Here is a 25,769-nt window from a genome sequence, read left to right on the forward strand (position 1 = left end):
GAGAGGCGACGGGAACCCAGTTCCAACTAGAACTCAGTCGCGCGGCAGTGTCCCTCCATCTCAGGTCTGCGCCTGCAGCCCAGGCCATGCGGGTGGATTTTTAGTAGGTGAAATTGACTTTCCCTCCTAGGGCCCAAAGCTCCCGGGCCGTGGGGCTCCGCCCCGCGCTGGCGAGGCCCCACCCCTTCTGCAGTCAGTATTGTCCGACGGTACCCAGCGTCCCTCGGCAGTTTCCGGCAGTAATCGAGAGTTTCTAACGTGCCCCGCCTCCGCCACCCCCCTTCTCTCGGCCTAAGTCCTCTCAACCGCCGCCCGGCTGGCTGTCCCCGCGTTCCCTCCCGTCCTCGGCCCTCCGCCCCTTCGCTCCCCACCTCGCCTGGCCCTGCAGGCGCCTCCGGCGGTACGGGCTGGGCAAGATGGCGGCTTTCGGGATCTTGAGCTACGAGCACCGACCCCTGAAGCGGCTACGGCTGGGGCCTCCCGATGTGTACCCTCAAGATCCCAAACAGAAGGAGGTGCGTTCACAAATCCCGGTTCCCGCGGGGTCCGGGCAGGTGATTAGTATTGGAAGAGACAGTTGAGGGAAGGGGGGGCGGGGCGATGAGGTGAGAGCAAAAGTCCCAAAAGGGTGAAGAGTAGAGTGGACTGGTGCCGGAGAGTAGGGTCTGCCGGCAGTTCCGGTTGATGAGCAGGCAATGGCTCACGAGCCATGCCAGAGGTGCCCCCCTCCACACTCACGCGGGCGCTCACACACAAACCTCAGAAAGTTGTTAGGGCCAGCTTGGTGAGGTGCCTGCAAGGGAAGAGTGATGTTGAGGTCGCTCTGAGGAATGTGGGAATCTCATTGACTGTGGGGGTGAGGGTGGGGTCCAAATGAACATAAGGGCTGGGCTTTAAATAACAACCTCTTTTACTCGGAATCCTCCTCCTCCCTTTCTCCCTTGTTACCTTGCTTTTTAACCTTTCTAACAACCTCTTCTACAAGGCGAATGGGGGTGAGCTAAAATGCTGTTTTTCTGCCTCAGGATGAACTGACGGCTTTGAATGTAAAACAAGGTTTCAATAACCAGCCTGCTGTCTCTGGGGATGAACATGGCAGTGCCAAGAACGTCAACTTCAATCCTGCCAAGGTGAGACAACCCTGCCAGGCTGAAGGAAAAGGCTGGAAGGATCTGAGAAGGAGCAAAGGCTCTGGGTTGGGAAAACTTAAAAGGGATAACCTAAATGGCAGAGTTCATAACCCAGTGCTACCACGTTGGCGGTTTCACATGAAAAGCAGGACCACCTGTCTACCACTTCTTACTACCCTGAGGTATACTTTTCTTCCTTTAGATCAGCTCCAACTTCAGCAGCATTATTGCCGAGAAGTTACGCTGCAATACTCTCTCTGATACTGGTCGCAGAAAGTCCCTAATGAACCAGAAGGACAACTTCTGGCTGGTGACTGCCCGTTCTCAGAGTGCTATTAATACCTGGTTCACTGACCTGGCTGGCACCAAACCACTCACACACCTAGCCAAAAAGGTGAGGTACTGTTTCCTGTTCTTAAGGTCGAGGTGGGGAATGTGTCAGGTAGCTACCTATATCCTGAGATGAAGCTACATGGTATCAGCTCCAGGGGTAATAGAGACCTTGCTGTTTGTGATGATGTCTATCCAGGTCCCCATTTTCAGTAAGAAGGAAGAAGTGTTTGGGTACTTAGCCAAATACACAGTGCCTGTGATGCGGGCTGCTTGGCTCATTAAGATGACCTGTGCCTACTACGCAGCAATGTCTGAGACGAAGGTTAAGAAGAAAAATACTGCTGACCCCTTCACCGGTAAGTGACTGCACACCTGGTGTACCACGCCTTGACAGAGCCTTGGGGAAATTCTTCTTCCTAATCTGTATTCCTTGCTTCTGCCTGAGTTTTGCACTCACTCAGTTGGTAAGAATGGAGTCACTTGCTTATCTGCTGTGTTCAGGTACTGGGCTGTAAAGATGACCAGCATATAATCTCTGCTCTTTGGAACTTAGTGGAGATGCGAAGGCATATGTAGTGTACTTAAATATAGAAAGTGGTAAATGCCAAGAGAGTAGACAGAGGATTCTTTGGGACTTCAGTGGACATAATGATTACTTGCTTTAAGGAGGTGGCGCTCAGAACTGTGGAGATTGTGGGTGGAGGTAGGAGATACAAAGTATTCGAAGCCTAAGAATAGTATTAAATAGCTCCCTTTCCATATTTTCTTTAGAATGGACTCAGATCATCACAAAGTACCTATGGGAACAGCTACAGAAGATGGCTGAATATTATCGGCCAGGGCCTGCAGGAGGTGGAGGCTGTGGTTCTACCATAGGACCCTTGCCCCATGATGTAGAGGTGGCAATCAGGCAGTGGGACTACAATGAGAAGCTCGCCATGTTCATGTTTCAGGTAGGAGCAAGGGCATGTTGCACGTGGCATTGAGTTACACCTTCTCCTGTGCTGTCGGTATAGAATGGAATTTGCCTGTTGCCTTGCCCCTGCTGCGGCTCTCTTCATCCATCCATTTACTTTATCTGCCTTACCTCTAATAGTTCCCTGCTATCCATAGGATGGAATGCTGGACAGACATGAGTTCCTGACTTGGGTGCTTGAGTGTTTCGAGAAAATACGCCCTGGAGAGGATGAATTGCTTAAATTGCTGCTTCCTCTACTGCTTCGAGTAAGACCTAGACCTAGGGAGGGAGTGTTTGAGGGGAACTGAGGAAGAATTAGACATCAGGGCAGCATCTCTTGGAGACAACTAGGGGCTCTGTTGGTCATGTCTTGGCAGTACTCAGGGGAATTTGTGCAGTCGGCCTATCTGTCCCGCCGCCTTGCCTACTTCTGTACCCGAAGACTGGCTCTGCAGCTGGATGGCGTGAGCGGCCACTCGTCCCATGTTATGTCTGCTCAGTCGACAAGCTCTCTGCCCACTACCCCTGCGCCTCAACCCCCAAGTAGCAGTACACCCTCGACTCCCTTTAGTGACCTGCTTATGTGCCCTCAGCACCGGCCCCTGGTTTTTGGCCTCAGCTGTATCCTTCAGGTAGGTACTAGAGGGCCCAAGAAAGTGTAAAGAACTGACTGCTCATCCTGGAGAATGGGGGTGAGTCCAACTCAGAGGTGGGAGCAGGCACTGAGTACCTGTTCAGGGGTTAGTGGTTCTCTGGAATAGGATGTTCCCTTTTAGAGGGTTTGGACATTCTCTCCCAGACTAAGGAGGCCCAAGGCTTCTTAGGAAAGTACCTGAGAATCTGGGTCATCGTCCCAGAACTTGGAAAGAAGAGGCAGGAGGATTGTAAAGTTAAATTAAAGTTAGCTTTAGCTGTATAGCCAAATGAAACCTTGTCAGAAAATACTATAAAAATAATAGGAAGGTAAGGAGGAGGGAGATCAGGAATGATACTTGCCCCAAAGACTCCGTCATAGTAACCCTAATTCACATGGAAGGGAGGTGCCTCTGCCGTGGGGATTCTAGAGAGGTAGCCATGACAATTGGGTTTGATTTATCTATTTGCCTGGCAGACCATCCTTCTGTGTTGTCCTAGTGCCCTAGTTTGGCACTACTCATTGACTGATAGCCGAATTAAGACTGGCTCACCACTTGACCACCTGCCTATTGCTCCTTCCAACTTGCCCATGCCAGAGGGTAACAGTGCCTTCACTCAGCAGGTAAGTTTAAAAACTACCTTGGTACTTCAGAGTTGAGATGTGATGCCAAATTATTTTTCCAGAAACAGTGATTTGAAGTCTGCTACTGTTTTATGTTTTTGTTTTGTTTTTGAGACAGAATCTTGCTAAGTAGCCTTCGCTGACCTGAAAGTTGACCAGGCAGGCCTCAAACTTAGTGGTGATCCTTCTGCCTCTGCCTCCCAAGTGCTAGATTACAGGCAGGCATATACTACCATGCCCAGCTTTTGGCTATTCTTCCTTTAGCATTTTATGTATCCGGGTGTTTCCTTAAAGGTTTTTTTTTAAAAAAAAAATTGCAGGTCCGTGCAAAATTGCGAGAGATTGAACAGCAGATCAAGGAGCGGGGACAAGCAGTTGAGGTGCGCTGGTCTTTTGACAAGTGCCAGGAAGCTACTGCAGGTGCGTGTCAGAGGGCAGAAGCTAAGAAAGGATGGGTGATGGGTTCATAGATATGTGAGGATCTGAATGCATTCAAGCTCTAGTTAAGTCCCCTTTACTGTTTATCCTCAGGTTTTACCATTGGACGGGTGCTCCATACTTTAGAAGTGCTGGACAGCCATAGTTTTGAGCGCTCTGACTTTAGTAATTCTCTTGACTCCCTTTGTAATCGAATCTTTGGATTGGGGCCTAGTAAGGATGGTCATGAGGTGAGTAAGAAGAGAAACAGAAAGAGCAAAAACATTGCAGGAGAAACAGTCTAAGGGTAAGGTTAATAACTCACTGAAAGCAGGAGATTCCTGAAGTGCTGATCTTCCTGGATCCTGGGCCCAGGATATTTTTAGGTGGGGTCTATTCTTGAATAAAGAGGAACTCAGTTCTTTTGTCTCCAATCTTCCCTTACTCATCCTCATTAAATCCTTTGGTTACAGATTTCTTCAGATGATGATGCTGTGGTATCATTATTATGTGAATGGGCTGTTAGCTGCAAGCGATCTGGTCGGCATCGTGCTATGGTAGTAGCCAAGCTCCTGGAGAAGAGACAAGCCGAAATTGAGGCTGAGGTTAGAGGCTAAGAAAAGGGAGTGAGTTGCCCAATGGAAAGAATCTAACTGGGTTTGGACATATTGGAGTGAGTGATTGAGGTAGTAGTGGAATTGGGACTGGACCTGAGGGATTGGAAAGAAACCACAGAGAGCTCTTGTCTTGACACATACCTGTAACTCCAGCACTTGAAGGGCATATACGGGAGGATCATGGTTACAAAGCCAACCAGGACTAGCCAGAGAGACTGTCTAGAAAGTTTAAAAAAAGCTGAGCATGGTAGTGCATACCTTTAATCCCAGCACCCAGGATCCTGAGGAATGCAGATCTCTGAGTTTGAGGCCAACCTGGTCTACCTTTTGCATTGTAGAACAGCTATGACCACGTAGAGAGGTTCTGTCTCAAAAACAGTTTTTAAAAAATGCTAGGCATGGTGATACATGACTTTTATCCAGCACTCAATTGGGAGGCAAAGGCAGAATGATCTTTATATGAGTTTGAGACTAGCCTGGTCTACATAGTGACTTCCAGACCATCCAGAGCTGCATAGTGAGACCTTGCCTTACAAAACCAAATAAGCAAATAAGTAGAGAAGAGTGGTAGAGAACTTACCGGGAATGTTAAGGACAAAAGGCACAAATAGAAAGGAGCTGATGGATTAATAGGTTAGAGAAGAGATCAGGGCTATAGTCGGGAGGTGGCAAAGGAAGTGAAAAGTGTGGGATGGAGGCAAGACAGGTGACACTTCCAAGGTTACATATTGAAGAGGGAAGAAGCAGGGAAAGTCACTCCTCAGCTTGTTCTGTCTTCTTGCAGCGTTGTGGAGAATCCGAAGCAGCTGATGAGAAGGGGTCCGTCGCCTCTGGTTCCCTTTCCGCTCCTAGTGCACCTATTTTCCAGGATGTCCTCCTGCAGTTTCTGGATACACAGGCTCCCGTGCTGAGTATGGACTCCTATAATCTCCTAGTTATAAGTTACTTTGCCTAGATTCAGTCATCAGAAAGCATAAAAGACCTTCTGTTCATCGGGTGGCGGTGGTGGTGCACGCCTTTAATCCCAGCAGTCAAGAGGCAGAGGCAGGCAGATCTTTGTGTTCGTGACCAGCCTGGAAGACAAAGCGAGTTCCAGGACAGTCAGGGCTGTTACACAGAGAAACCCTGTCTCGAAAAACAAACCAAAACAAAAGCCAGGCAGTGGTGGCACACGCCTTTAATCCCAGCACTCAGGAGGCAGAGGCAGATGGATCTCTGTGAGTTCAAGGCCAGTCTTGTCTATAGAACTAGTTCCAGGACAGCTAAGGCTACACAAAGAAGAAACCCTGTCTCGAAAAAACAAACAAACAAACAAACAAGAAAGGACCTTCTGGTCTATATTTCTGTCTTGGGCTCTGTGCAGAATTAATTTTAGGTGTACTTCTACTCCTTGATGGTCTCACAATTTTAGTTGAATAGAGAAATGCAGAGAATAAACACAAGAACTTTTGAGCAAAGCATTTTTACTATATATACAGGAACGAGGATACTTGTTTGTTTTGAGGTGGTGATGGATAGCATTAAGTGGTGTAGCCAATCATCCTTTTAAAAATATTTGTGTATGGGTATTTTTCCTACATGTATGTCTGTGCACCACGTGTATGTCTGGTGCCCACAGAGGCCAGTGGAGGGCTTCAGATGCCCTGGAACTGAAGTTTATAGACAATTGTGAGCTGCCATGTGGGTGCTGGGAATCAAATCCCAGACCCTCTGGAAGAACAGCCAATGAATGCTCTTAACTGCTGAGGCATTTTTCCGGCCCCACCAACCATACTTTGTATCTCTAGGCAGTGTCTGGGTTTTTCTTTCGATGTGTTTTCTGTTACTGCCTCAGGGATGTCTCGATGTCTGCAGTATTCTAAGAGCACCATTACTGAGATGTGTCCCTATCGCTTTTTGTCCTGTCTGTGTTCTGCTTAACTTCTCTTTCCTCATTCCCTTTTTCTAGCTGATCCCCGAAGTGAGAGTGAGCGAGTGGAATTCTTTAACTTAGTACTGCTGTTCTGTGAACTGATCCGACACGATGTTTTCTCCCATAATATGTACACTTGCACTCTCATCTCTCGGGGGGATCTTGCATTTGGAACCCCTGGTCCTCGGCCTCCCTCCCCCTTTGATGATCCTGCAGATGACCCAGAGCGCAAGGAGGCTGAAGGCAGCAGCAGTAGCAAGCTAGAGGTGTGTGTCCTTTTCGCTGCACTTAATTACTTTTGACACTCCCATTTTCACTTCTGGAGGTGAGGTGAGCTTCTGGAAGCCTCTGAGCATCTCTTTTTACCCAAAATGGTATTTTCTCAGCGTTTTGTGGTTTATAGAATAGTCTCATGTCAGTTTTCACTTGGTCTGCACAAAAGGTCTGTGAGGTACTCCTGCCTTGCATTTAAAGCTGATGGAAACTGAGGCTTTACTTACTGGTTAAGTAACTGCACAAGGTTTGAATCCAGAACTTGGGCTTTCTTCATGCCCCCTTGATCCATTTCTCAGTGAACTTTCCTGGACATCGGGGAAGTAACCCCTGGGACTAAGGCAACTCTTGCTTTGTTGTTGCCTGCAGGATCCAGGGCTCTCTGAATCTATGGACATCGACCCTAGTTCCAGTGTGCTCTTTGAAGACATGGAGAAACCCGATTTCTCAGTAAGATCATGAGCCTGGACGAATGCAGCACCTTGGTTCTCCCTTAAGCCTCCTTTTGGAACTTCTTTATGCCTCTTGCTTCTCCTGAATGTTCTGCCCTCTCACCCTCTTAGCTATTCTCCCCTACTATGCCTTGTGAGGGGAAGGGAAGCCCATCCCCTGAGAAACCAGATGTCGAAAAGGAAGTGAAACCCCCACCCAAAGAGAAGATCGAGGGGACACTTGGGATTCTTTATGACCAGCCACGACATGTGCAGTATGCCACACACTTTCCAATCCCACAGGTACTGTTCTCCAACAATTGTGATGGCCTGTTTTGAGCCCAGATTTTCATACAAGGAATTTGCCGAGGGGCTAGACCTGTTCCCATGGGTGTGGGTGTGTTTGAGAAGGGGCTTGAACATGGGAGTGTTGAGAGACACAAAGCATGCTCTTAAGAGGAGGGCAAGAGGCCTGTGATGGAGTCTGATGGTGCTGCTGGGATGCAGGAGGAGTCGTGCAGTCATGAGTGCAATCAGCGGTTGGTCGTACTGTTTGGGGTGGGGAAGCAGCGAGATGATGCCCGCCATGCCATCAAGAAGATTACCAAGGATATCCTGAAGGTTCTGAACCGCAAGGGGACAGCAGAAACTGGTGGGTTTGAGGCTCCTTAAACAGAAGTCTCCCCAAGGAATGCCCTAGTCAGTCTTCCCATGCCCAGTGTAGGGAGCTCCCCAGTCATGTCCCAATGTCCTGTCTCTTGGAGTCTCCTGAGAGCTCTAGTCCTTTTGAAACTTGCCCCTCATTCCCCCCTCTACAGACCAGCTTGCTCCTATTGTGCCTCTGAATCCTGGAGACCTGACATTCTTAGGTACCTCACAGTAAGCCCCTTACTGCCCTTCCCCTTCCCCCTCCTTAACCTAGCACCTCCCTGTACACAATTCCTCTGAGGTCCACATAGTCTGTGGTCCTTCAAACCTGTGCTTCATTGTCCCATTTATCCCTACCCCAGCCCTTCCTTGACCACCCTTCCCTTCTTTTTTCTTCCTCCCCTCCCCTTTTCCCCTCCTCCGTCCCTACCATAGTCCCTTCTCCACACCCCTACCCGATCCCTGATCCCTAGTCAACTAGTTTTCTTTATTGTCCTGACTCATTGCTTTCAACTGTCCCCTCAGGTGGGGAAGATGGGCAGAAGCGGCGCCGCAACCGGCCGGAAGCCTTCCCCACTGCTGAAGATATTTTTGCTAAGTTCCAGCACCTTTCTCATTATGACCAACACCAGGTCACGGCTCAGGTGTGGGCCTAAGTCAGCCCCCTTCCCACATTCTGGCTCCTGTCCTGTTTTCGTTTTATCTTCCCCCCACTAAGCAGGCTAAGCCTGCTGGTCTCATCCCCTTCCGCCATCATCCTTTCCTGCTTCCCTAGATCTTTCCTTCCATTCCCGTCTCACTCGCACTGCCCTTATCAGGTCTCCCGGAATGTTCTGGAGCAGATCACGAGCTTTGCCCTTGGCATGTCATACCACTTGCCTCTGGTGCAGCATGTGCAGTTCATCTTCGACCTCATGGAATATTCACTGAGCATCAGTGGCCTCATCGACTTTGCCATTCAGGTGGGGAAGTTGGGGCAGATAAGGGCGGAAGAAGGAATTCATGCTATATAGGGTCATGAAGACAAGAGTAGACGCTTCAGCCAGTTTCCCAGGCTATTTGGATGGCCGAAAGACTAGCACAGTGGGAGTGGAACATGAGCTAAGACCGCCGGAATAGAGACTTAAGTGCTCCCTGGGGAGGCCCAAGAGACAGATTAGAGCTTTGGGTACAGACCATCCTCCCCCTGTGGAGTTTATAGCATGCTGTCCTGGTGACTGCTTAGAGATACTGCTGGTAGATTGCAGGACACTGGTACGTGGTAACCTGACCCTTTGCTGCTGAAGTGGCTCCAGCAGGAAGGGGCTCAGGCTTGGCCATGTCAAGTGCCTCACAGAAAGTGGGGTTATGTACAATGAAAGGGGCCTCACGTTCCACCTCCATTTCTCTGATAGCTGCTGAATGAGCTGAGTGTGGTTGAGGCCGAGCTCCTTCTCAAATCATCTGATCTGGTGGGCAGCTACACAACCAGCTTATGCTTATGTATCGTGGCTGTCCTTCGACACTATCACGCCTGTCTCATCCTCAACCAGGACCAGATGGCACAAGTGTTTGAGGGGTAAGCAGGGCTTCACAGTAACTGAAATGTGCAGGGTCTAGTGAATGCCGGTTAGAAATGGCCTAGGAAGGACATGTGCGTCCACAGAGTGGGCAGAGTCTGCTACGAAGGGAGGGGTAGGAATAGCTTCACCGAGACACTTGAATTTGCTTCCAAGGCCTTTGTGCCCTGGGCCCTGTAGACTTCCTATTGATTCTCCCTACCCTGCTTCTGTGACAGGCTCTGTGGCGTAGTGAAGCATGGAATGAACCGTTCAGATGGCTCCTCTGCAGAGCGCTGTATCCTTGCTTATCTCTATGATCTGTATACTTCCTGTAGCCATTTAAAGAGCAAATTTGGGGAGCTCTTCAGGTAAGAGAGGTGAAGGGGTAAGAGAATGGGGCTAGTTCTACGTCCTTCCCATTACCGCACACCTCAGCACCCAGCTGTCTGTGCGGGATCAATCACTTAACGGACTATGTCCTTTACCTGTTACTACTTTGCTGAAAGTGAACCTTCTTCCTCCTTGCCTTCACAGGCCACTCTTTCTTAATCACATGTGGTTCCCTTCCTGCCATGTCTGCTGTGGCCCAGCTCCCTTTTTCTTCTCCCAAGGTCCTCCATCCTTCACTCCTTTTTCTTTTCTCCCCTTTCCTGCCCATCCCTGTACCCTACCAGACCTCCTTCAGTATTGCTGTTTTTTTCTCTACCCCTGCAGTGACTTTTGCTCAAAAGTGAAAAACACCATCTACTGCAACGTGGAGCCATCAGAATCCAATATGCGCTGGGCACCGGAGTTCATGATTGACACTCTGGAGAACCCTGCTGCTCACACTTTCACCTACACGGGGCTAGGCAAGAGTCTTAGTGAGAACCCTGCTAACCGCTACAGCTTTGTCTGCAATGCTCTTATGCACGTCTGTGTGGGGCATCATGATCCTGATAGGTATGGGGCATGCTGAGTTGAAGAATGGGCATCATGCCTCCACCTGACGTTGGGAGGGATGGCTTACCTGAGAGATGCTGTACCTTTCATTGTTACTGGGGCAGAGACAGAAAGCTCTGAGTCTGAGGGCTTTCGTACTTCTCCCCAGGGTAAATGACATCGCAATCCTGTGTGCGGAGCTGACCGGCTATTGCAAGTCACTGAGTGCGGAGTGGTTAGGAGTACTTAAGGCCTTGTGCTGCTCCTCTAACAATGGCACTTGTGGTTTCAACGATCTCCTGTGCAATGTAGACGTAAGCTTTTGGGTGGGGTCTTGCTGGAGAATGAGACAGTTACCTATTTGATGGACATCTGGCCACATTCAGGACCATAGAGGGTCAGGGTTGAGTAGACTGGAGGCATGGCGCACTGGCTAGGTCTCCTCCCTCCACACTGAGTCACAGTGTGTGTCCGTCTGCTTTTTTCAGGTCAGTGACTTGTCTTTTCATGATTCCCTGGCTACTTTTGTTGCCATCCTCATTGCCCGACAGTGTTTGCTCCTGGAAGACCTGATTCGCTGCGCCGCCATCCCTTCCCTCCTCAATGCCGGTAAAGTCCCAGTCCATAACCCCTAGAATGTCAGCTCTCCTCCATGTGCTAATGTGGACTCCAGAGCCATCCTCTTACTGTGGAACACCCTGCTGCAGTTCCCAGGCCAGTGCTTTGTTGCAGTCCAGGCTGAAAGGCTCCAAGGGCCTATTTTGAAATCGCAGCCCTGAAAACAGCTCCGCACTGTGTGTGTATATCTGGGGATGGAACCCAATACCTCCGTCATGCTTGAGCCCAGCCTATCGCCCTTTTTGGGTTGTACCCTTCAGCTGTGTACCATTTCTGTGCTCCACTTCTCCTTCAGGATTTCCTTGTCTCTTCCCCTTTCACCTCATTTGTATCCCCCCTTAATCCCCCTCCTCCCAGCACACATACACACATGCAGAGAGTTTGGCTTCCTTCTTTTCAGATCTGCTCTGTCTTCCTTTTAGCTTGTAGCGAGCAGGATTCTGAGCCAGGGGCCCGGCTTACGTGCCGCATCCTCCTCCACCTGTTCAAGACACCACAACTCAATCCTTGCCAATCTGATGGAAGTAAGTGACTCTGATTGGAGCCAGGCAGCTATAGAAACTGTGGCCCTCCCAACCCACTGCTTTTACTTTTGCTTCCCTTACTCGGGCTCCCTTGCAGACAAACCTACCGTTGGAATCCGGTCCTCCTGTGACCGCCACCTGCTGGCTGCCTCCCAGAACCGCATCGTGGATGGAGCTGTGTTTGCTGTTCTCAAGGCTGTGTTTGTACTCGGTATGCAAGGGGGTAGGACGAGAGACGTGCCAGAAGTGTGTATAGGGTGGAGTGCCAGCAAAACTACAGGGACAGTCTTTCTCCCTCCCAAAGGTGGTCTCTCTGACCTTTGGAGAGAGGGGGAGAGAAAGAAATATAGTTCTGTATATTTCTGTTTCAGAGGGCAGTGTTTGGGGAATTTCTGCCTCTGTGGGCCAGGGCAGGTCTCCACACAGTGTTCTGATCGCACTCTGCCCTCCCTATCTCCCACCCATGAACCACAGGGGATGCGGAGCTGAAAGGGTCAGGCTTCACTGTGACGGGAGGAACAGAAGAACTCCCAGAAGAGGAGGGAGGAGGTGGTAGTGGTGGTCGGAGGCAGGGTGGCCGCAACATCTCTGTGGAGACAGCAAGTCTGGATGTCTATGCCAAGTACGTGCTGCGAAGCATCTGCCAACAGGTCAGTCTCACCTTCCCCCTACACCACCTAAATGCTTCTGTGTAATATAGTCTTGTTTCTAGCCCATGACCACACTGCCTCCCTGCTATACATTGGGTCCTTTACCTGCCCCTGGCACGACTCCCCAGGTTGCCTGCAGTCTTCTAATTATCAGTCTCCTTAGGAATGGGTAGGAGAACGTTGCCTTAAGTCACTGTGTGAGGATAGCAATGATCTACAAGACCCTGTGTTGAGTAGTGCCCAGGCCCAGCGCCTCATGCAGCTCATCTGCTACCCACATCGCCTGCTGGACAATGAAGATGGAGAAAACCCCCAGCGGCAGCGCATTAAGCGTATTCTCAAGGTAGGCCAAGGTGCTGGGTTGCTGGGAGAAGCAGCAGGACCCTACCTGGAAGCAGTGGGAACTAACTGTTCAGTAAGCAGGGAGGTGAAGAAGCATGCAGGAGGAAGGTAGCAAGAAAAATAGCTCTAGCATGGGCTTAAAGAGCAGATCTAGTGGTCTGGTCTAGACTCGAGAGTTAGGCAGTTAGGTGGCTGCACAACTGTGTGCAGTGAGTATAGCTCATGGGAAGAATTGCCTCTGGGAGGCCCAGATCCTGCTTTGCATATATGGCACTTGGGTTGTGATTCAGTAAGTGAATGGTAATAGCTACTATGGTTGAAAATGTACTTCATGCACAGGTACTTATGTGCATGGCATTGTGCATTCATTTTAATTTTTTTTAATCTTTATGACCTCGTGCAGTGAATAGGAATATCCTTATTTGACCAGTGAGGAAACTGAGGCTTGTGAGGCTATTTAACTTGTCCAAGGAAGTTTAGGGCCAGTCTGAGGACCCAGGTGTGCCTGTGCCCTTTCACCTTATCGTACTGCTTGCTTCAGACATATGGCTGACTGGGGGGTGGAAAAATCAGGCCGTGGAGAACTAAAGGAATGAGGTCTGTGTAGCCTGGAGGAGATAATACCAGAGGGAGATTACCTAACAGTAATTTCCAGTCTCTTAGGACTTTGAAAGAGTGTCCTGTAAAGGCCCTGTGGGGGGACTTTGAGCAGCTGAAGCAACAGAGCCAGGGTTCAACCTTAACTTTAGGCATTTAAAGGTGAGGCGTGGAGCAGAAATTTGTGAGGCACTGGAACAGGAGTCTAGGGGGATATGGAATCTTTTTTCTTTTTTCTTTTTCTTTTTTTATTTGAGATAGGGTTTCTCTGTATAGCTTTGGCACCTTTCCTGGAAATCACTCTAGCCCAGGCCGGCCTCAAACTCACAGAGATCCGCCTGCCTCTGCCTCCCTAATGCTGGAATTAAAGGCGTGCGCCACCACTGCCGGCATGGAATAATTTTTCAACCATATGTAAAATGTACTAGTTTTCGGTGACTTTGGATTATTATCTAAATGTAGTCTTTACTACAGAGAGGGACATAGAGGTCTCTTTCCAACTTCTAAGAATCTGTTCTGGGGGATTAGGAATTAGCCATAAAACAGGAGGTAGCTAAGGCTGACACAATGGTGACTAGTTTGGGAATGGGGTTTTTAACCATCAGAACTTGGACCAATGGACCATGCGCCAGTCGTCCTTGGAGCTACAGCTGATGATCAAGCAGACCCCCAACAATGTAAGTAATGTTCCCAGGCCCTCCCTTTCCCAGGCCCACTTCCAGTTCCCCAGGTCAGGGATATCAGCCATCATAGAAGAACTGAGGCCCTACCCTCAAGCTTCTGACTGAAAGAGATAAGAGAGGATGTGAGAGTGGCAGATGAGTGGAGCTGTTGATAAGGGAAATGGCTTGAGAGTATGGTGTGGCTATGGTAGCAGTAGAGCCTACTTCTGTGGCTCAGCTGTAAGGAGGGTTGTAAGGAGAGGACAGCGGGACACTGTACAAACACAGAGGTGCAGGAGGGTGCAGCTTCTGACGGTTCTGTCCTACTGCCGACCTCCACGATGCTCTCCTTCAGCCTCATCTCCCATAGCTCCCGTTTCCTTGCACTGCTAGCTGCCTAGTTAGCACTCGGTCTACCCTTTATCCTCCCCAGGAGATGAACTCCCTCTTGGAGAACATTGCCAAAGCCACAATTGAGGTTTTCCAACAGTCAGCAGAGACAGGGTCATCTTCTGGAAGTGCAGCAAGCAACATGCCCAGCAGCAGCAAGACCAAACCTGTGCTCAGGTGGGGAGAAACATGTTAGGATTTGTCTCGAAATGGTGATGCTGGACATGCACGCAGGGAAAATAAATGATAGATTGTTCAACCTTGTCTCCCTGGCTCCCCTGAAACCCATGTCCTCTGTCTTCTAGCTCTCTAGAGCGTTCTGGGGTGTGGCTGGTAGCTCCTCTCATTGCCAAACTGCCCACCTCAGTCCAGGGCCACGTATTAAAAGCTGCTGGGGAGGAATTGGAGAAGGGTCAGCATCTGGGTTCCTCTTCGCGAAAAGAACGAGATCGACAAAAACAGAAGAGGTAAAAGGGCTTCTGTGGGTAAGGACTCAAGAGTAGAAAGGAGAGGAGGCTGCAGGCCCAGGGAAGAATAAACTTCGGGGCTCAGGGTAGAGAATAGGCCTCAGGAGAAAGTGGCAGTCGGGTGTGGTGTGGTAGCACACGTCTTTAATCTCAGCACTTGTGAGGCAGAGGCAGACGGATCTTTGTGAGTTCAAGACCAGGCTACAGAGTGAGTTCTAGGATAGCCAGGGCTACATAGAGAGATCCTGTTCAAACAAAACAAAACAAACAGAACAAGAAAGGAAGGAAGATGTAGTTGGTTGTTTTTCACTCTTACTCTTTTGGCTCTTTGCCTCTTACTCTTTGGAGGGTTCACCACCCAGCTCCCAAATAAATCACACAGAGGTTTATTCTTACTTCTTAGCGTTGCTTGTTTCTAGCCAGCTTTCCTCTTTTAAATTTTTTTAATGATTTATTTTTATTTTATGTGCATTGGTGTTTTGCCTGCATGCATGTTTGTGTGAGGGTGTCAGATCTTGGAGTTACAGACCGCTGTGAGCTGCCGTGTGGGTGCTGGGAACTGAACCCTGGTCCTCTGGAAGAGCAGTCAGTGCTCTTAACCGTTGAGCCATCTCTCCAGCCCCTAGCCAGCTTTTCTTAACTTAAATTATCCTGTCTATCTTTTGCCTCTGGGCTTTTATCTTTCTCTATTTCTAAATACCTTTCTTTACTTCTTACTCTGTGGCTTCCTGAGTAGCTGGGTGGCTGGCCCCTGAAGTCCTTCTCTCTCACTTCCTCATCTTCTCCTCCTATTTCTTCTCTCTGCCTGCCAGCCCCATCTGTCCTTTCTCCTGCCTTGCTATTGGCCGTTCAGTTCTTTATTAGACCATCAGGTGTTTTAGACAGGCACAGTAACACAGCTTCACAGAGTTAAACAAATGCAACATAAAAGAGTGCGACACATCTTTGCATCAGTAAACAAATGTTCCACAGCATAAACAAGTGTAACACATCTTCAACTAATATTCCACAACAGGAAGGGAGGAAGGAAGGAAGGAAGGAAGGAAGGAAGGAAGGAAGGAAGGAAGGAAGGAAGGAAGGAAGGAAGAAAGGGAAAAAAAAGAAAGTGCAAGTCAAGAGCTGAGTGGCATGGCTAAGCAGGAGGTCACATCTTAGGGGTAGAATCTAGGGTTCAGCAAGATGGCTCCATGGGTAAAAAATGCTTGCTGCCAGCCCTGAGTTCAATCCAACTCAGAAGAAGAGAACCAGATTTTCCTTTGCCCTCCAACTGTGCAGCATGGCATGTGCACATGCATGCACTCAAAATAAAATCAATACATAGAAAACAGACATGAAATGGTTAAAGAATGCTTTAAGAGTAGAATCTGGGACAAGAAAGCTGGAAGTTGCTTGAGCCGCAGTCTCCTCTCTCTGCCCCTCCCCTCCTCGTGGCTTTAGCATGTCCCTGTTGAGCCAGCAGCCTTTCTTGTCACTGGTGCTGACATGTCTGAAAGGACAGGATGAGCAGCGTGAGGGACTCCTGGCCTCCCTCCACAGCCAGGTGCACCAGGTACGGGTGTCTGGGCCATGGAGGTGGCATCGGGGTGGGGAAGGGCGCACCTCAGAGGCAACTCCGTGCTTCGACCCTTCACTATTTCCTCATCAAAACATTTGGTGACTTGGACTAGAAAGGAGAAGATCCCTGAGCACGTGTTAAACTTGCTTCTATCCTAGATTGTGATTAACTGGCGAGAAAACCAGTACTTGGACGATTGCAAACCAAAGCAGCTAATGCATGAGGCACTCAAACTGCGCCTCAACCTGGTAAAGGGGAATCTGGGCTAAGGAAGAAGAAGGCGGGGGGGGGGGGCTGGAAATACAGTTTAAAAGCCCCAGGTTGGGGAGGACAGGTTTGAGAATGGAGGCCCTAGGTTCCCTTCAGGTCTTCCAGTATGAACCCTGCTTTCCTAAGGAACGCAGGACCTTAAAATGGTTAGAGGAACTGAATTCCTGTGGTCAGGATCCAATAGACTGAATACCCTGTATCCTTGCAGGGACCCTGCCTCAGTATTTGATGTTCTGGCTGAGCCCTAGAAATACTAGAAACGTATTTTGGAATGGTGAATGGAATTATGGAATTTGTCTAGTACAGGTCCCATCTCTTTATAAGTAAGGAAACAGATCCTGATATATCAAATTCAGCCCCACTGACCCAAGATTGAATAGTTAATCATAAGTACAAATGATGGGCTAGGGCCTCAGGGGTCTCAGCTCCTATCCAACCAGATTCTAACCTAAGCTTTTCTCAAACACTTATCTCCTTGAACCATCTGGCTGATTTGTGGTCCTGGCAGGTGGGGGGCATGTTTGACACAGTGCAGCGTAGTACTCAGCAGACTACAGAGTGGGCCCAGCTCCTCCTGGAGATCATCATCAGTGGCACTGTGGACATGCAGAGTAACAAGTGAGCATCCCTACCCCTGCAGGCCATGCCCTGGAGTCCCTACCATATACCAGCTGCAGGAACCCCTGACTCCATTCCTGCCTGGGACCTCTTGGGCCATTTTTTTCTTAATCTCTTGCTTTTCTGGTTTTCTCCCTGCCTGCCACAGTGAGCTTTTCACTACTGTGTTGGACATGCTGAGTGTGCTTATCAATGGAACGTTGGCTGCAGACATGTCTAGCATCTCGCAGGGCAGCATGGAGGAAAACAAACGTGCCTATATGAACTTGGTGAAGAAGCTTCAGGTGAGCAAGGGAGTCAAGAACAAGGTTTCGGGGTGCTGGAAACTCGGCTCCTTCTACCCTGACCCTTTCCTGTGCTGCCTGGGAGTGGAGAGTGAGATGACTTGTTTTGGTCTGAGCCCTCTTCCCCCCTATTTCCTGTCTGCTCTTTTTTATCTGTGCACTGGGGATTTACTGAATGCCGTTGTTTTTTTTTTAATTTGCACTTTTTGTTTGTTTGGTTTAAGACAGGATCTCATTTAGTAGCCCAGGTTGTCCTGTAACTCACTGCATAGCCCATACTGCACTTGAACCCATAACAATCCTCCTGCTTCACCTGTATGAGTGCTGAGATTATTTTTGTTTTTTGAGATGGGTGGCTCTTTATATAGCTAAGGCTGACCCTCAAACTCAAAATACTCTTGCCTCAGCCTCCCAAGTGCTGGGATTAGAGATGTGCACCACCATGTCCAGCTCTGAGTGTCTTCTTTATACTTACTGTGTTCTGTGCTACCTCTTGAGACTTCCTGTCCCTCTTGTTCTGTATCTTTGAACTCATGACCTATCTCCCTGATCCTGCAGAAGGACTTGGGAGAGCGCCAGTCTGACAGTCTGGAGAAGGTTCACCAACTGTTGCCACTCCCCAAGCAGAACCGAGACGTCATTACCTGTGAGCCACAGGGCTCCCTTATCGACACCAAGGGCAACAAGATTGCTGGCTTCGATTCCATCTTCAAGAAGGAGGCATGTTCTGTGGTCTTCCCATGTCCTCTACCCCCAGCACCCCATGTTAATTTCTCATCTCACAATTCCAGCTAACACACCAAGCTCAGGAGCCTGTTGGGCTCGCCTCAGTAAAACGTGCAAACCCTCGGGGGCTTTAAGCAAAGCACTTAGCTTTCCCTTCTTTGGAGTCCCACCCTTTTCTTGGACTCTGCTTTACTTCCGCCTGCCTCTCACTGACTCTCTCCCACTTGTCCCCCTCTCTGCCCCACCTGGTTTGGGTCCTCTCACCATTCTGCTGACACCCATCTCTTTTCTCTGTGTCTCTCATTTGCCCAAGTCCGCTTCCCTCTTTTTCATGTTAGTTTCCATATTTGGGTTAAAGAAGTTGATGTACATGGCTGTATGTGTGTTACTTACGTGTGCAGGTGCCCATGGAGGTCCGAAGTTGGATTCCCTGGAGCTGGAGTTCTAAGTGATTGTGAGCCACCCGATGTGGATTCTGGGAAACAAGCCTGGGCCTATACAAGGGCAGCAAGGGCTCTTGGCCATCCATGCAGCCCTTAGTTTCAGGGTTTTCTTGATTAACCATGTTACTCTGCATAGAAGTAAGAGGGAGCCGGGCAGTGGTGGCACACGCCTTTAATCCCAGCACTCGGGAGGCAGAGGCAGGCAGATCTCTGTGAGTTCGAGGCCAGCCTGGTCTCCAAAGCGAGTTCCAGGAAAGGCGCAAAGCTACACAGAGAAACCCTGTCTCGAAAAACCAAAAAAAAAAAAAAAAAAAAAAAAAGAAGTAAGAGGGAGAAAAGGGAATGCAAGTTTAAAATGCAAAGTGAAAGCCTTTAGTGTACACAGTCTCTTGATTCCTTCATCAGTCTGTTCTGTCCTCCTCCTGCCCTCCCTGCCCCCGCCCCCCTTCCCCTTCTCTCTCTCTCTCTCTCTCTCACTGCCTCCTTTCTTTGCTGTCTTTAGTTTTTCCTTGCCCCTTTTCTCCTCTCCCTTCCCCTTTGCCCCTCCCCCTGGGGCGGGGCTTCTTTCTAGCCCTCTCATCTTCTGTCAGCTTTCTTCCTCCCAATGGGCTCTGTTCCCTGCCTGCCCCTTCTGTACCTCTTTCTCTCCTGGCCTCACCTTTCTCCTTCACACCTTCCTCCTGCAGTTCAACTCTGTCCCAGCAGAGTTGGTCCCTTCTGCATACGTCTGGGGCAGCCTTTGTCTTTCCTCTTCTCACCGTGTCCCCGATCTCTTCCCTTGTTTGAAAACCTGTCAACGGATGTTTCCCCCCCCTTCTAAGAGTTCTCAAGCCCTGTCTCCTGTTTTCCAAGTCTCAGCAGCTTACTCTTTCTCATTTTCTGGAACAGGGTCTACAGGTTTCCACCAAACAAAAGATCTCTCCCTGGGATCTTTTTGAGGGCTTGAAGCCGTCCACAGCACCACTGTCCTGGGCCTGGTTTGGCACAGTCCGAGTGGACCGCCGAGTGGCCCGAGGGGAGGAACAGCAACGGCTGCTCCTCTACCACACACACCTGCGGCCTCGGCCCAGAGCCTACTACCTGGAACCACTACCGCTGCCCCCGGAAGACGAGGAGCCACCAGCCCCTGCCCTACTGGAGCCTGAGAAAAAGGCTCCTGAGCCCCCCAAGACTGACAAACCGGGGGCTGCTCCTCCCAGCACCGAGGAGCGCAAGAAGAAGTCCACCAAGGGCAAAAAGCGCAGCCAGCCAGCCACCAAGACTGAGGCTAGTCCCCAGCCTGACCCACCCTCCTCCCAACGTGTAGCATGGAGTTCAAGTGCCTGGTTTAAGGGAGGCGTGGGGTGCATGGGGAAGGGGTGCCAGTAGAATCGTGATAACAGTGACTGTATCAGTGCTACTCCTTCTCACGCCCTTCTCCCTCACCTCTCCCACCTCCCCACCCAGAACTGCTGGAACCCACTTACCTTTGTCCTCTGTACCCACGCAGGACTATGGCATAGGCCCAGGTCGGAGCGGTCCCTATGGTGTGACGGTACCTCCAGACCTTCTGCACCATGCGAATCCTGGTTCCATATCCCACCTTAACTATAGGCAGAACTCCCTAGGCCTGTATACCCAGAATCAACCACTCCCTGCTGGTAAGTGCTAGTCACTAGGAATGGTGGAGCTGAACATTCCTCCCTCCCCAGGGGAGATGTGGATGGCTGGAACGGTTTTTGAAAAAGGCTGAAGGGATGAGGATGCCAGAGAGGTCAATTTGCTCTCCATTCCAGGTGGCCCTCGTGTGGACCCATACCGCCCTGTGCGATTACCAATGCAGAAGCTGCCAACTCGACCAGCTTACCCTGGTGTGCTGCCCACAACTATGACTACTGTCATGGGCCTGGAGCCCTCATCTTATAAGACCCCGGTGTACCGGCAGCAGCAGCCCACAGTGCCCCAGGGACAGCGCCTTCGCCAACAGCTCCAGGCAAAGATAGTGAGAGGGATAATAGGGAGGACTGTCAGGGAGAGGGTTCTGGTGGGTCACAGGCCTGACGAGATACTCGGGACCTTCGCAAGAACATGCAGTATGGGTAGGCGGCATAAGAGAGGCATGGCAGAAAGCATCTCCTGAATCTGACTTCCCCTTTTTCCCTTTAGCAGAGTCAGGGGATGTTGGGACAGTCATCTGTCCATCAGATGACCCCTAGTTCTTCCTATGGTTTGCAGACTTCCCAGGTAAGTGCCTGGGACTATGACCATCAGGGAGAGGGTAGCAGGCCGCTGTACACCCTCATGCCCCAACACTCACTCTCTCTCTCATCCCTCCCTCCAGGGCTATACTTCTTATGTTTCTCATGTGGGATTGCAGCAACACACAGGCCCTGCAGGTACCATGGTGCCCCCCAGCTACTCCAGCCAGCCTTATCAGAGCACCCACCCTTCTACCAATCCTACTCTTGTAGATCCTACCCGCCACCTGCAACAGCGGCCCAGTGGCTATGTGCATCAGCAGGCCCCAACCTATGGGCACGGACTGCCTTCCACTCAAAGGTACCCAAAGCAGTGGTGAGCTGGGAAAGGACACAGGGATAAACAAGCATCTGACTGGGGAAATCCCGTACTCGCGGTAGTAGATGGACCTGAACTTTAGGAAACATCAGGAACACTAATCTTGTCACATAACCATTACCACAGCCAACCTGAGTTGGAGCAGACCCTAGAGACCAAGAGTCTCACATTTACAACCCTGGCACTTCCTTGAGGACCAGAGAGAAGAAACAAATATAGCTAACTTTGACAAGAAGGGATCTAGGGTTTTTAGACATAGTAAAACAATAAGCAGTCCTAAATCCAGTATGAAACAGTTAACTCTAGGGCTGAGGATTTGATTTAGTTGATAGCATGCTTACCTAGCATGCATCAAGTCCCGAGTTTGATCCCAAGCACCACATAAAACCTGGTGGGTTGGTGCACACCTGCAGTACCAACACTCAAGAGGAAGATCAGAAGTTCAAGATCATCCTTGGCTACATAATGAGTTTGAGGCCAGCCTGAGCTACATGAGATGCCCGTCTGAAGGGAATAAAAAGCAGTTGAACTCTAGAATGGACTAACAAATGAGTTTCACGGTTAATTTTAGTTGACTCTTAGTTAAGACCTGGGTAACTGTCATGAGGCTCTGCAGCTTAGGATTCAGAATAAGAGTGGCCTGATTAATTGCCTGCTGGGTAGCCAACGTTATGTTAGGACTAGAGTGAAGAAAGATAGTGGAAGAAAGGTACAAGGTTCCTCACCACAAAGGTTTTACCCGAGTTGAGAAGTAGAGGTCTTATACAGAAGAAGAAACCATGCAGAAGAGTGTTTAGAGAATGGTACAAAGACATGATCAGGTGTTCAGTTGGGTACCAAGAAATAAAATGGGACTTGAGAAAAGATGTAGGTGAGAGTCACTGGAGAAAGATTCACGGATTCGAGGTGGCCGTCCAAGGATAGCTACTATTGGGGTTTGTAGAGAAGGGGAAAAGGAAGGGCATTCCAGGCAGAGGAAGCAGCATGAGTAAAACCAGGGGACTGGATTGAGTGTCTGGAGACAGAAAGGAGCAGATCATAAGTGTGGGGAACTTGGGCTAGGGAAGGAGCAGGGGCTAGGTTAGACATATGACATTGAACAGTGAGCTTCAGCATTGAGACACAACCCTAGAAAGGACTGCTTTGCTCAGGAGACTGATAGGAGGCACTCGGCGTGGCGAGAGAGCACTGTGGAATGAGTGGACAGAGTGGAGGGAAGGTGGGAGAAGATGGGCGAGGGAACCCAGCTGCAGATTGTCAGGGATGGGCAGATTTGGGTAGATCGGGCATATGGAGTAGCAGAACAGCTGGGGGTGTTTCTGGGGCACAACAGCAACCACAAAACCCTGGATAGGTGTTTATAGAATGCTTCTCGTGTGTAGACTGTTTTTCATAAGAGAAAAATAGCTAAAAGAGAATCGAAAAATTCCTAAGCATTAAGGTTATGAGACAGTAAAATGGAGTATTGTCTTGTGTTTTATTCCCTGACCTAGAAATCTGTCAGACTCCAGAAGGGCTCCTCTAGTTAGTGCCAAGAGGAATGAATACAATGACTTGTTAGTTTCTTTCAGGTCAGGGACCCAGGGTTTGTACCACCCCCTTTCTCTGCCCTGTGCTTTGACCTCTGGACCTCTTGTCTTTGGAGGTTTTCACATCAGACATTGCAGCAGACACCCATGATGGGTACTATGACTCCATTGAGTGCCCAGGGTGTCCAGGCAGGCGTCCGTTCAACTTCCATCCTGCCTGAGCAGCAGCAACAGCAGCAGCAGCAACAGCAGCAACAGCAGCAGCAGCAGCAGCAGCAGCAGCAACAACAGCAGCAGCAGCAGCAGCAACAACAGCAGCAGCAGCAGCAATACCACATTCGGCAGCAGCAGCAGCAGCAGATCCTACGGGTAAGGCCCCAGGATCGTGTCTGAGACTTAGGAGCCCAAGAAGGAAAGGGCATATTCTTCCCACACTGTCCCCAAGATGAAACATGATGTAATGTGCTAAGCACCCAGCAGAATGGGTCATGTTTTCTTTGGTTTCTTCAGCACCCTTCTTTCAGCAGGGTCTCATACTCATGGCAACCTTCCTGCCTCAAGCTTCCTGAATGCTAGAATTACAGGCCTACACCACCATATTGGATTTGATCATGGTGCTTAAGTGGCTTCCTTTCCCCTTCCTTTTCATTTCCTGAGGATCATCGTGAGGGGAAAGTTGGACACTGTCTGCCAAATACACTGTTTGGTTTCTTTCAGATGTGGACCCAGAGTTCCCTCACTGTTCCTTGGCCCCAGCTCCCTTTCCCCTTCCTGCTCCCATCTTTTCAATACAAAGTCATAGCTCCCCTGCTCTCCTTAAAATTCTCTCTTGTATGCTTATAGCAGCAGCAGCAGCAGCAGCAGCAGCAGCAGCAGCAGCAGCAGCCACAACAGCAGCCCCAGCAGCAGCCGCAGCCGCAGCAGCCGCCGCAGCCCCAGCAGCCCCAGCAGCCCCACCAGCAGCAGCCGCAGCCGCAGCAGCAGCAGCCGCAGGCAGCTCCTCCCCAGCCCCAGCCCCAGTCCCAGCCCCAGGTAGCTGCTGGACTCAGGGATGGCAGCACAGGATGGGCACACAGGCAGCCTGTGCTCGGAAGGAACAGTGTGTGATGGGGTAGTGTTGGGGGGCCAGGCCCAACACTAGGGGAGGGGTATGGGTGAAGAAGGAGGGGGAAGGTTGGAGGTCTATGTTCCACTTTCCATTTCCACCCAGTTCCAGCGCCAGGGGCTTCAGCAGACCCAGCAACAGCAACAGACAGCAGCTTTGGTCCGGCAGCTTCAACAACAGCTCTCCAGTAAGCCTGCCTGCCTCCTTCCCAAGAAGAACCTGGGGAAGAAGCGGGGATGGGGTAGGAAGAGGTGGCCGAGGTGCTAGCTTCGGGCCCAGATTATGGAGGTCCCCTCCCCTTCCCCCTTTCCCTTCCTCATGAATATGAGCCCTGCTTGGTCTTCCATCCCTGACAATCTCTCATTTTTCACAGATACCCAGCCACAACCCAGTACCAACATATTTGGACGCTACTGAGTCACCTGGAGGAACTGCTTGTACACTGGATGTGGCCCAGCCTTTCTGCTTAATTCTCAGTCCCCTTCCTGGGCGAGCTCCAGTAGTGGTTGGGGTCCTTCCCTCAGGCTCCATTTTTAATGAATTTTTAGTATTTTTGTTAATGTGAAGCATTGAACTGTTGGATTTTGTATATTATTTATATAGAGACCCCAGAGCTGTTGCGCCCAATACATAGAGCTTCTTTGCAAAAGAAGTGTGTGAATCTGCACATGGAGAGGTCTCCTCTGAGAGTGCCAGGGAAAGGATGAACAACTCAGAGCCTTCATACCTTCCATGTTATCCCCCCACTCTCCCTCTACCCTCTCCAGTTTGGAATTCTAACTGTTCTCCTTTCTTCCTGCTCAAAAGTAACCTGCAGTGAGCTCCAAGTCCTCAGTCCTTTCAGAGCAGCTAACCTCCTCAACCAAACAGTGCAGTTTCTTTACAGTGCAGCTTCCACTGGGGACATACCACCAGAAGAGGGGGTTCATTAGGCCGGAGAGAAATCAGTGGAAGCCCGTCATCCTTCCACAACACCCCACATACTTGGTCTCAAACAAGTCGAGAGTAGGGGCAGATGCCAGACCCTAGCTTTCCTTTTCTCTTCTCACGTGGTCCCCATCCTACACCCAGGTAGCTAGAGAACCTCCCCGAAGGTAACATTTCTGGCCTGAGAAGTTGCTCTCCAAGGGCATGTGATGTCAAAGAATAGGTAGGGACAGAAGTCCAGGTTGGCTCCAGCAGGAAGAGAGGCCAGCAGAAAGCCTCACCTTCTTCTCTCTGGCCTGCTGCGGCAACTTCATGTTTTCACACAACCCACCTTGGCAGTTTCCCAGGGTAACTTGCTCACTCCCAATTTAAAACTTCCTTCTGAGTCACTTTTGGAACAGGGGCTGGACCATTCTCCCCTTTGTGACCTGTCTGCCTTGGGCCTTTGATCCAGGGCTGTGCTGGAGTGCCCAATTGCTTTATGACAATGGTGATCTCTGGTCTGCCCAGCCTGGGCTGGGAGAGGACTACACTAGGCTGATGCTTGGGTGATAACTGGAAGGGACCCTCAAAACTGTAGTTGCACCCTATTGCTGGGAAGTGTTCAGTATGCTGATAAAAGCAGGAGTGCCAATCAATCAATCAATCAATATCCAAGTTATTTTGAAAAGTCCCTCTGAACCCACAAGGCCCTACACATGGGATTTGCCCAAGTCATGAGTAAGGAATGGGGTTCCCAGGTATGGTAAGCCAATACACCTGAAGAATTTTTTTCCTGACTCTATCCTGGCATATATACTCCAGGAGCCCCAGTGGATAGAAGTTTGGTAGGATAAGGGACGTTCAGCAGGAATTTGGGGGTGTATGTGTGCTAGGTCAAGTGGACAGGTGCATTACATACAGAAACTAGATAAAGACATTGGCAGTTGGGGTGGGGGTAGAAGCCACAATGGTCAGACAACTAGTGTGTTAACAGTCTGAATCTGGTCTGCTTTAATAGAAGAAGCACAAGTGTATGACATTGACCTCTGGGAGGATAACAGGATGAGGGCAAAGCGGCCCCACTG

The 25,769-nt window shown here is 49.9% G+C and overlaps 1 protein-coding gene across 3 annotated transcripts; it reads left to right on the plus strand.

Annotated features, from left to right (window-relative positions):
* Positions 1-241: 241 nt before the first annotated feature.
* On the plus strand, positions 242-24,341 carry Med12 (mediator complex subunit 12). Of its 3 annotated transcripts, XM_059250203.1 has the most exons (46): positions 242-515; positions 1,026-1,130; positions 1,333-1,524; positions 1,660-1,819; positions 2,235-2,416; positions 2,577-2,687; positions 2,799-3,053; positions 3,533-3,679; positions 4,000-4,099; positions 4,211-4,347; positions 4,570-4,701; positions 5,498-5,624; positions 6,662-6,891; positions 7,268-7,348; positions 7,462-7,632; positions 7,837-7,981; positions 8,148-8,198; positions 8,503-8,621; positions 8,796-8,939; positions 9,372-9,535; positions 9,755-9,886; positions 10,233-10,460; positions 10,609-10,753; positions 10,928-11,048; positions 11,480-11,581; positions 11,679-11,792; positions 12,056-12,231; positions 12,395-12,574; positions 13,776-13,847; positions 14,266-14,399; positions 14,528-14,689; positions 16,127-16,238; positions 16,403-16,492; positions 17,023-17,132; positions 17,281-17,416; positions 17,975-18,136; positions 19,474-19,851; positions 20,075-20,225; positions 20,361-20,566; positions 20,731-20,808; positions 20,906-20,960; positions 21,036-21,123; positions 22,787-23,039; positions 23,517-23,702; positions 23,881-23,962; positions 24,149-24,341. In XM_059250203.1, exons 1-46 carry the CDS (start codon positions 417-419, stop codon positions 24,190-24,192), a joined length of 6,549 nt encoding a protein of 2,182 aa, XP_059106186.1. In that variant the 5' UTR covers positions 242-416; the 3' UTR covers positions 24,193-24,341. The 3 variants fall into 3 exon arrangements, with proteins under 3 accessions (XP_059106186.1, XP_059106183.1, XP_059106184.1); XM_059250200.1 differs by having other exon boundaries at positions 20,906-21,123; positions 23,514-23,702; XM_059250201.1 differs by having other exon boundaries at positions 20,734-20,808; positions 20,906-21,123.
* Positions 24,342-25,769: the final 1,428 nt, after the last annotated feature.

The sequence above is a fragment of the Peromyscus eremicus genome, chromosome X (genome assembly GCF_949786415.1).
Source record: "Peromyscus eremicus chromosome X, PerEre_H2_v1, whole genome shotgun sequence".
In the NCBI taxonomy this organism is placed as follows: Eukaryota; Metazoa; Chordata; class Mammalia; order Rodentia; family Cricetidae; genus Peromyscus; species Peromyscus eremicus.